This window comes from Heliconius melpomene, chromosome 8 (assembly GCF_056956725.1).
Source record: "Heliconius melpomene rosina isolate 202511_hmr_F chromosome 8, ASM5695672v1, whole genome shotgun sequence".
Taxonomy (NCBI): domain Eukaryota; kingdom Metazoa; phylum Arthropoda; class Insecta; order Lepidoptera; family Nymphalidae; genus Heliconius; species Heliconius melpomene.
In genome coordinates, this window is record NC_140396.1 from 6,481,846 (window position 1) to 6,492,223 (window position 10,378).

The 10,378-nt window shown below is 32.8% G+C and overlaps 1 protein-coding gene across 2 annotated transcripts in view; it reads left to right on the top strand.

Moving 5' to 3' along the window:
• The window catches only part of LOC146536916 (uncharacterized), a 232,088-nt gene extending 221,752 nt beyond the window's left edge, over window positions 1–10,336 (top strand). For both annotated transcript variants that reach the window (XM_085189516.1, XM_085189517.1), the window contains 11 exons: window positions 917–1,108; window positions 1,178–1,316; window positions 1,403–1,620; window positions 1,707–2,285; window positions 2,364–2,591; window positions 2,661–2,865; window positions 3,313–3,495; window positions 3,605–3,843; window positions 3,930–4,040; window positions 4,133–4,224; window positions 5,063–10,336. In XM_085189516.1, coding sequence (XP_085045642.1) covers window positions 917–1,108; window positions 1,178–1,316; window positions 1,403–1,620; window positions 1,707–2,285; window positions 2,364–2,591; window positions 2,661–2,865; window positions 3,313–3,495; window positions 3,605–3,843; window positions 3,930–4,040; window positions 4,133–4,224; window positions 5,063–5,222 — 2,346 coding nt within the window. In that variant the 3' untranslated portion in view covers window positions 5,223–10,336. The remainder of the gene's footprint in view (window positions 1–916; window positions 1,109–1,177; window positions 1,317–1,402; window positions 1,621–1,706; window positions 2,286–2,363; window positions 2,592–2,660; window positions 2,866–3,312; window positions 3,496–3,604; window positions 3,844–3,929; window positions 4,041–4,132; window positions 4,225–5,062) is intronic.
• The last annotated feature ends 42 nt before the right edge of the window (window positions 10,337–10,378 follow it).

The window sequence follows — 10,378 nt, forward strand, 5'->3', positions numbered from 1 at the left end:
GAATTATTACATTATATATTAAAATACTTGTATATTTTCCGTAAATTTGATTAGACAATTTCATTTGCAAATCTCAGTCATTTATTATTACGAAAGATCCCTTTGAAAGTCGGCATTAAATTTCTATAAGAAACAGATATCTTGATAATTTGAACTTGTTCCATAATTCCTAATTTACGTTCCCTCTGCCTGTTTTAACTGTGATATAAAAAATCTTAATGAGCTATTTGTTATGCTTAAAAATCTGTATTTTTTTGCTTTCTTTGTATAATGTAACAAAATATATTAAATTACTATCGTATATTTGTGGTTGTAGCAAAAAAAACTGTTACTTCATTATTACATTACAAAATTATATTTAATTTTTTTGTAAATAACGTGTTGAATATGAAAACTTCAAACTATTTTATTAATTTTAGAAGGAAAAAAGCTTTTCTAAGCGTGAAATACAACTATTTTTTGGTGTGATTTTAGCTAGTAACGTTCAAATATTTGTGTACTAACATCCACTGTAGATGTAGAGGAAATATCCACCCGGTGACACCGTTGCGGTGTTACGGATTTCCGCAACGAATTAAAATTCTACGTGAATGAATTACTGCACTGCGTAGTCCACTCGTTGTGGCCAATTATTTGAATAAATATTACATAATATATTTTTCTTTTACCTTATTTTTTGTTATAATGCCGCTACGAAATTAAGCCAATTTTATCAGCTGTTCTGCAATGAATTGATCTATAATTACGAGTTCCCTTGTAAACCAACGAAGATTACTCGGAGTCTATCAAAATCCATTAATTAACTTGGAATATTAACGAGCTACTCAAGATCGAAAGTTTCTACCTTGAAATTACAAAGTACGTAATAGGTTCGAAAGTCTTTTGAAGTTATACAAAGTCAACGTAAATTTCACAGGCGCAGCACGGTAGTCCAAAATGCGGGAGTGGTGCCAGTGGAAGCGGCTCAAGCAGCACCAGTGGGCCCTTAGGCGGGCCGACCCGCGCTGCTGATGTAAAACCCGTTGAATGCAATCTTTGCCATCGAAAATTCAAAAATATTCCCGCTCTTAATGGCCATATGCGATTACACGGAGGATATTTTAAAAAGGTTAGTGTAATTTCTGGAATAGACTTAAGTAAACATTTTTTTCGAACTAAGACGGTTTCTTACTTATAGGACTCGGACAACAAGAAGCTAGATAAAAAAGAATCAACAGGACCACCTCTACAAACAGCATCTGTCTCTGTAAGGGCACTGATAGAAGAAAAGATCATCAGCCGTCGGGGTGCTAGTGTAGCAACTTCACCATCCATAGGTACTATTATAAATAGTTTTATCTCTAAATAATTCGGTAATATTACGGATTGTATATTTTTACATAATGGTGCTTATTTCTTTCAGGAACCACAGAAACTGTGTCATCACGTACAGGATTTGTTGCACCAGCTCCACCTCCGCTATCGACTATTAAGCCGTCTGCATCACCAGTGCCACCAGTTACTACATCTGCACAATTTCTTTCACCTCGCGCTCCTCCATTAGTAACTGTAGCTACGAATGTAACAAATAATCAAAGAGATTCTACTTTAATAGAACTACTTAAAAAAGGCAGTTCTAAGGTAAATATTTTCCTAACTTATATGAAATTTACGAATACTTTACATAAAAAGGAATTTTACTAACTGCATATGTATATTTTGTAAAGGTAGTAAAAAGGTCAGCGTCAGATCCCGGCCAAGCCTCTCCACAACAACAAGAATTTTCTTTTCGGCCAGAATTATTTGGTGTATCATTTAATTCTGATGATGGATATTTTTCACCTGCATTAAATGAAGACACATTTCAATTCACAAGCGCATCTGATCACTTAGAAGAGCTGGCATCATTAGAAGATTATGCTACAGTTGCAGCATCTATACGAGAACGATCACCTGTTACATTCCCATCGAGTCGCCGTCTTGCTGCTGTATTAAATTCTCCCCTTCCCGAATCGTTAGCTGATTTCGGAGCTTGCCATGGAGGATCACCAGTACCATCACCTGGAATTGGATACAGTGAAAACTCACCAGGACTTTCATACACAGCTGGTGATTCCCCAGGACTGGCATATACAGCAACATCGCCTAGCGGTAGTTATTCAACTCAAGCGGAACCGTCACCAGGCTTAGCTTATCCAACGCCCCCTGCATCACATGATGCTCATTCACCTGCGCATGCTGTACCACGAGTATCATCTCCATTGACGGCTGCCTTTTTTACAGCGACCATGTCCAGTCAAGAAGAGGTAAATGTACAAACATTGAGAAGATAACTATTGCTATTAGTTTTTAGATATATTTCTCATTAACGCTTATATATTTAGGTAGAAGAAGCTTTAGAAGAAGTACTGCCAGAAGAATGTAGGTCATTAGATGCTTATGCCCTCGAACCTTCTACGACAGCACGTCGAATCATGTTAAATTCAGAAGATCCTCTATTATCAAGTAGTCCACGAGATTTTTCCAACCAAAGAAACATACGACGACAACACCGAATAACAACACCAATTACAGCACCAATTCACCAATGGAATGATAACACAGCACTTCAGGTACATAGTAATTCATTGAGAGCAATACGAATTATATTATAAAGAAAATTATATATATTTTATTTACAGGTTTGTGTGGAAGGTAGAGATTCTTTGCCAGCAGTTTTCCTTAGCCCTAATAGCGTACCGGCCTCACCACAAAGACGTAAACGTCGTGCTTCTCCAGCAGGACCTTACCGGTCACGTATGCGGCGCACAGTGGATCATTACACACCTCAACCCATTCTTCCACCAGATAGAGACTGCAGTGGTTTATATACTGAAGTTACGGATGGTAATTATCATACATTTATATATTTACTATCTTTGTAATCCTAATATGACGGTATTTCCTATTGTTATTATTATTTTCCTATTGTTTTAAAAATATTAGTAATTTATATCATAAACACGTATCAAGACATGCGTCAGTTAAAATCTAAAAATCGTTAAATCTGAAAGTTGAAAATCAAGAAAATATAAAGAAATTATTTAGCGTAAAATGGGGAACGGAGTGTTACGTGTGAAGCTGATTTAAAGTATAAAGAAAGTTTTATAATGAATGAAATTGGATTAAAGAATGTAGGGAAAAAACCAATTTCAAAATGAACAAAGTATTATTATTTGATCAATAGAAATAATTTCGAAACCAGTAACGGCGCAGAAACACAAGCGTGTGACTGTATACATAACAGATTGTAGATTTCATTTCCACTCGAGACTTAACATAACTATATTACAGGCCTTCAAGAAGATGTTAATATGCTCTCGCAACCAGACGAACACCGCGTACCACAAATCAACATAGGAAGAGATCATCAAGCAGACATTCCTGAACTATGCAACAATCGTATAGATCTACACCGGATACCGGAGCAGCTTCTTTGGGATCCTGGTATTAATGATGCACTCGATGATAATGAAGGTATTATGCTTAGCCTAGTTTAAAAATATATATCGTATTTGTATATTTTTTTCTCTCTCTCTCTCTCTTTTATTTATGTTTTGTAATCGTATATTTTCTTGCTTTTTAGTACGCATGTTTATGGAGCTAGCGATGTGCGCCGCTATGCCAGTCGGTGGTCATACAAGAGAGTATGCCTTACAAACATTAGGCGAGTGTGGAGGAGACATCAGAGCTGCCACATTACGTCTCATGTCCCGTCCCGCCGCACCCTCACAACACGAGTCTCGATGGACACCCGATGAAGTAGAAGCCTTTTTAGCTGGACTTAGCCAATATGATAAGGACTTCTTTAGAATTTCTCAGCTGGTAAAGTATTTTAATGTATGTTAATATACTTTGATATTATTGGTTAAATAGATATTATTATTTTCTAAAATTTTTCTTCCTTTTAGATAAGAACAAAAGACTCGAAGCAGTGTATCCAGTTCTACTACTTCTGGAAGAAAGTAACAAAAGACTATAAAACACTATACTTACGGAGTTGGAACGCTCAAGCCACCCAAGTAAGCACTGCCACTAATGCTGGCCTACACTTTTTCTTCAGGTTCACAGAATAGTGTTAAGTAGGAAGTTAATATGACTTGTCCAAATTCAGGGTTCAGGTCAGATACCGACACTTGGTACTGCGTGCTCTTCACCGCCGACTTCATTTGAAGGCGAAGAATTTCCGTGCAAGATATGCGGAAAGTAAGTTTTGATAACCGGAATATATAGCTTTTATTTTAGCCTAAAAAGCATTCATACGCGAGCGCCACTTAATGATACACTATGAATAATGAATAATTTCAAATACCACGTGGTTTTAAATATCAGTGTATACTATTTTATTTTGGATAGGCACAATATAAGGTTTCAAATATATATTTATTTACACAATAAATTGAAAATGATTGCTGAATTTAATAAATAATATAGTATACTGATTCAGGGAAGTCCATGCCAAACGTATATTGTTATTCTATTAATTGAATAATTTACTAGGTACTATTTGTTAGATGAATCGTTTATATATAAAAAATCTTGTTATTTATAAGTATTTCATATAGTAAATGTTTTGGTATTGCATTGAAGAAATAGATTTTTTGGGCATAGAAGAATTCCTGTGACAAGATACACAAACGACATATTTCACTGAATATTTTTCAAAACCATTTGACTTCAATAAGTAATTCTATAAACGTTTGTGTATTCATTGAATTTTCAGTGAAATTAATATTATGAGCTACCTACGTCTGCTGTCCCAGGGACCACGCTATGTCACTCTTGTAAATATAAATAACAATAATAGATAATAAACAACATAATTATATGCCGTGATAATGTCATAAATGTTGTGTAATTTTTGTTTATGGCACTTAGATATAGTCGGAATATTAGTGTATTAATGTTGTGTGTACATCTAGGTTTACACATTACTAACCGAATGCTTCGCTTAGCTTTTCTGCTTTTTATATGTTTTGTTTATTATTTCGCTTTATTTTCTTTTCTTCTGTTGCTATTTCTTAATGTTTACCTTATGTTTCAGAGTATTTAACAAAGTAAAAAGTCGTAGCGCACACATGAAGTCGCACCGGCCACTCGACGCCGAGCCGAAACGGCCAAAACTCGAAAAGCCTTATGAAAAGGTCGAGAGATCTGACGACAGATCGCAAGCGACTGCTGAATTCCAAATGCTAGTACAGTAACTGACACCCATTCCACCCGCGCGTTCGCGTCGCGTTACCTTTGTTTGCGTGGCCCTCTCGCTGCCGTGAAACAGGCCGCTTCAGCGTGACAATATCAGCTTAAAAAATAAACAGCAGTACTCTATTAATAATATGCGCCAGTTCTCATGTAAATAATATACACATGCCTCCAATACGAGACGCTGTCACGTCAAACATTAACTCAACGCACAATCCCTCGTCTACAGTCGCGCCACACCCTAATGTACATAATTATAAGTGACTAGTTCGAAATACAGAAATGCTAAACGAATCAGCATTTATTACGGTTAAAAAAATAGTTTTATATTAAACAAAAGTGATTTAGGTGGAAAGCAAATTTAGCATGTAGTAGCCAATTTGACTAAATTGTATGTAATGTAGATAATTTAACTAAATTACCTACCTAAACAGTAAATATTCGAAATTTTCGTAATGCTTAGATAAGCTACGAGAGCGCATAAAAATATTTTGTATAACAATTGATACTTGTAGATAGATAGGGCCTTCGTAAAGTTTTTATATGACAGACTTCTCAATGTGACTTGAAAGTGTGATTTTGTAAATATATTGATAGAACTTCGATGCGCGATTCGGCTAATATATATATATATAAATAAATAGAAATATTAAAGTATATTTCTATAACTACTATAGTGTGATACACTACCTGTGTAGAAACTACACTACCTCGTTTCTAATGAATCGTTTCATTTCTTAGCGAGCCCAGCTCACTAAACATTAGCCTGTTTGCTCACTGTTTCGTTATTTTATAGTATTTTTTTTTGTTGTTTTTTTATTTATTTCTCTAGTCATACTAGATAAATATATGGAGTAGACGCGTGGAATGTTTTAGATAAATTTAATTTAAGACAACGGATTCAATTCTTTATCCGTACCGTAATTAGTCACATATCGATACAGTTTTAGGTAATTTTTAAACAGTAACATGAGATGCCGTCTCTGTGAGTGCGCGATCAAACTTATGTATAAATTGTTTTTATTATTTGCTAAAAACATAGTTTTTGCATTAGATATTATAGTAATATTCATCTAGTTAAGTTTAATTTTGCTGTTACGTTACTGGTTTTTAATTTATTACGTGTGTTTGTTGTTTGTAAATATATTTGATCTACATTCACAGAAGTACATGACAAAAATTTATGAAAAAAAAAACAAACATATTTTTTTACACAAATATTATTATCATAAATGCTCAAAATACTATATTTTATGTTGGTAATTTTATTATAAGTGCTCGTTGTTGGTTGTTCGATGGTATCTCGTATTACTTGTTCTCGATGTAATAGTTAATTTAGTGTACTATATACTACATATATATATGTATATTATTTTCATGAACGTATAAATGTACTTAACTAATTTGTCTGTACGTGTATCTTACGTGTTGTGATATGTAACGTTTATATATTATTTTAAATAATCTATGTATTATTTAAACTAAATGTACAAATCGGGCAATAACTTTGCTCAATTATATAAAGAATAGATCAGTCCGTTGTTCGAACTGTGAACAGCTGCCAGACGAAAACCCCGTCAAATTTGTATTCATCGGTTGTGAAAATATTATTCATATTTTGTCTTCCTAAACTTTTTCTGTTTCTAAATTTTATATACTTTTGGGGCAGTATTCCTTGTAAAAGACATGTTTATTATTTAAATACAATTAAATTCTTGTACTCTTTTAAGATAACCCATTTTAGGTTAAATGTTTTAACTTAGAGGGTACCTAGCGTATGACGCTGTCGGCTCTACATCTAAATGTAGACCCGGAGTAACAGTCTTATTAAAAGCTGTGGTAATCCTGGCAAATATGTGGAGTTAAATAACCACTGTTTTGTCGATATATAGCATTAATTTTAGATTTAGCAGTGCCAAAAAATATGTTCTAAATTGTATTTTACAAGATAGGTAGCTGGCTATCCTTGAAAATTAATTGAAAACCTTGACAAAACTATCTTTGAAATAAAAATGGAAGTGAAGCTTGCCTTGAGACGTATCTTCTCGTTTTCCTTCCAACTGTACCTGAGTGGACTTCTGCCAAATGTCATGTCGTTTTACACTATTTATATTATGTATAAGGTTAATTACAAAAATTAAATGCTATTTGTAACTACATCACTAACTCGTGTGATTATTTGGTTGTGTTATATGACAATGAGGAATTTTTAAAGGTTAATTGTTGTTTCTATTTTCACTTTTTGTCTTTATACGCCAAAAGTAATGCCAAATGAAATTGTTAAATGCGCCATGTATAGAGTACGTTAGAGACATAGATGATTGTTTTAGATTAAGGCCAGGCTTTAACTAAAACCCCACACTAAAGGTTTAGTAAAGTAATGAATGCTTTGAATCAGCTGAAAATATGTGCCATTTATTTTATAATGAACTTGATAGTTATAAAAATTTAATGAAAATTAAATATGTATAGAATAAAGAAGCCGCCACGTTAAATATAAAGCAACTATAAAAGTTTATTTACCTATTACTCTGTTTCTACAAATTTATCGTAATTATCTTATAATATTTGATTAATTAATAATAAAATTTTTAACTATCATTCATTTTATTATAGTAATGTTGAAATAATGTTTTATATTTAACGTGGCTCATATAAACATTTAGTCTTCATTGATCGACTTTCAAATCGAAATTATTTTAATATAATAAGTAATCGTAACGTAAATATCAACATACTGAATATTTTTTCAAATTAATAAATAATACCGGAAATAAATCTACTTACGTCATAAATTACAATTTATTAAAGACAATTCCCTCCAATAATATTTTTTAACAATACTCTAGCTATTAAGACTGAAAATTACGCGAAATTCTCTAAGCTTTTTTCGGCGTCATCGTTTTTCGTTGTCAAAGTACTCGTAGGTACGGTAGGTACCAGTCACCTCGCCCATTCCACGTGCCAAAGCGTCTCTAGTCGGAGTAGACATAGAATTAAATATACCCTCATTATACATATACCCTTATAGTACACTGTGAGTCACTTCAGACTGAGCCAAGCATATTTATAGTAAACCAGACGTTTATCTAATTGATATTTTAAAGATTTTACGTATAATTCTAGAAATTCTTTGAACTTTTTAATTAAAATAATCAAATGGGAGCGTTCAAACGATTGTTTAAACTTATTACTTACTAGCGACCCGCTTGCGGCTTCGCCCGCATGTACTGCACAATTATTTATTTTCTCATGTGAATCATTTTCGTGATCTAATATCATTATTATTTCAAAGACAATATGAAAAACATTTTGTAACAATATGTTATTATTATATTGACATCGTTTTTTTTTTTAATTTATGAACTAATTGAATTATAACTAGCACTAAATGTTAAGGGAAGTTTGCCAAAATACAAAAACGAAAACTACATTTACATTAAATTCTCAGATTACAGTACAAAAATTTAAAATCGTTGTTTTGGGTTCTATTAAATTAACAAACAGAGAGCGACAACCGTATTTTTATTAACATACCTATGCGTGTTCGTTAAAATTACAGCTCCCATCGTACTCTATGCTTGTCTTAGTCTAGACTGGCTCTTAGTAAATCTAAGATTTAGTTCAAAATAACCTTTTCATTTGTCTAGAATCTAACTCCTCCAATAGTCGTTGAAAAGCTAATTATTAAATTGTTAGGTCGATAAAATTATTGGACAATCTTATTTCAAATTGAATATAGAAGTGCCTTACGATTTTATTTTTATACTGTTATTGTTTTTTGTTATTGTTTTAATTAGAGCACTGGAAATTGCATTTATTTGTGTCCACTACGTCCACTCTGCAACGCCAGAGTCGACGTACAGTGGTTGCTATTAGTTCAATCGTTGCTAGTAAATTATTTTACTTATAAATTTAAATTTATTATTTATTTATAAAGACACTACGGGCTAACGTTCTTAACGAATATCGAAACTTGCCTTTCCATAGACTTAACTTTTATACTGCGGTGTTGAAGTACAAGGGCATGTTCACAATACAATAACTACAAGTCAATTTAACAAATAAATTACGAAACTAAATAAAAATTGTATACTGTAGACGTCTACGTAAAACTAGACGACATATTCAAAGATATTAAATGTATTTATTGATTATTATAAGAATAATGTCTGTATGTATGTTTCTGTACCCACGTCGTATTGCTGCGTTACGTTCGCTTACTATTTTCTTATTCCATTTGTCTATAACCCAGTTTCGTAATATAAATGTATATATATTATATTAATTATTATGTATTTGTGTCAACACAATGTTAAATTATAGTATAAATATTTAATAAGCCTAAGTGGATATTATATTCTTCTAATTTTGTATCAATTAAAGTGTGTAAACTAAGGGAAGCGCCACAACGACGCTTTAGCCGTGCGGTACTGTCGCGAACGCACGCACTATTTTCAAGATATATTCCAAATACTGTTTTTATACTACTGTTATTAGGATGATTTTAATGCTAAACTCTATTTTTACTTCATTAGATATGTTGATGTTTCTATCTATTCTATTAGTATAATTTCTATGATGAAACGTTACCGCTTGTGTGCGCGACAGTACTTCACAATCATTATACGTACTTCACTTGTAATGTAATCCGTAGTAAGTAACCGACGCGTGCCAAACGCACGATAAGTTGATACACTCTGTGTTGTGATTTTGAACGTTCTGTAAATTAACAAACTTTAAATACTATAAATAAAATTGTAGACACCTTTTTAGATTAGCACAATTCTTCGCGTAGCCACGTTAGTTCATTAATGGTTGTAAGCGTTTAGATTAAACCCAGAAATAGATATTCATTGGAGATGTAAATGTACGTATAAATTTTAGATTCATATTGTATGTGATGATTCGTAAAAACAACGATTGTCCTCGAGTCCTGTCCCCCCTCGCTGCGGGCGAGTTCACAACTTCGCATATCCTTGAAACAATAAGTAATAAAATAAAACTATATATATATTGATAAATTTATTAGGGTAACTAATTTTTTAAGACAATGACTATTACGTGATCTTTTAGATTGTCTTTATTAATAAATATATGGTGAAGGTTTTGTCAATTTGGTTTTTTCTTTTTACACCCCCCGACACCTTACTTTGAA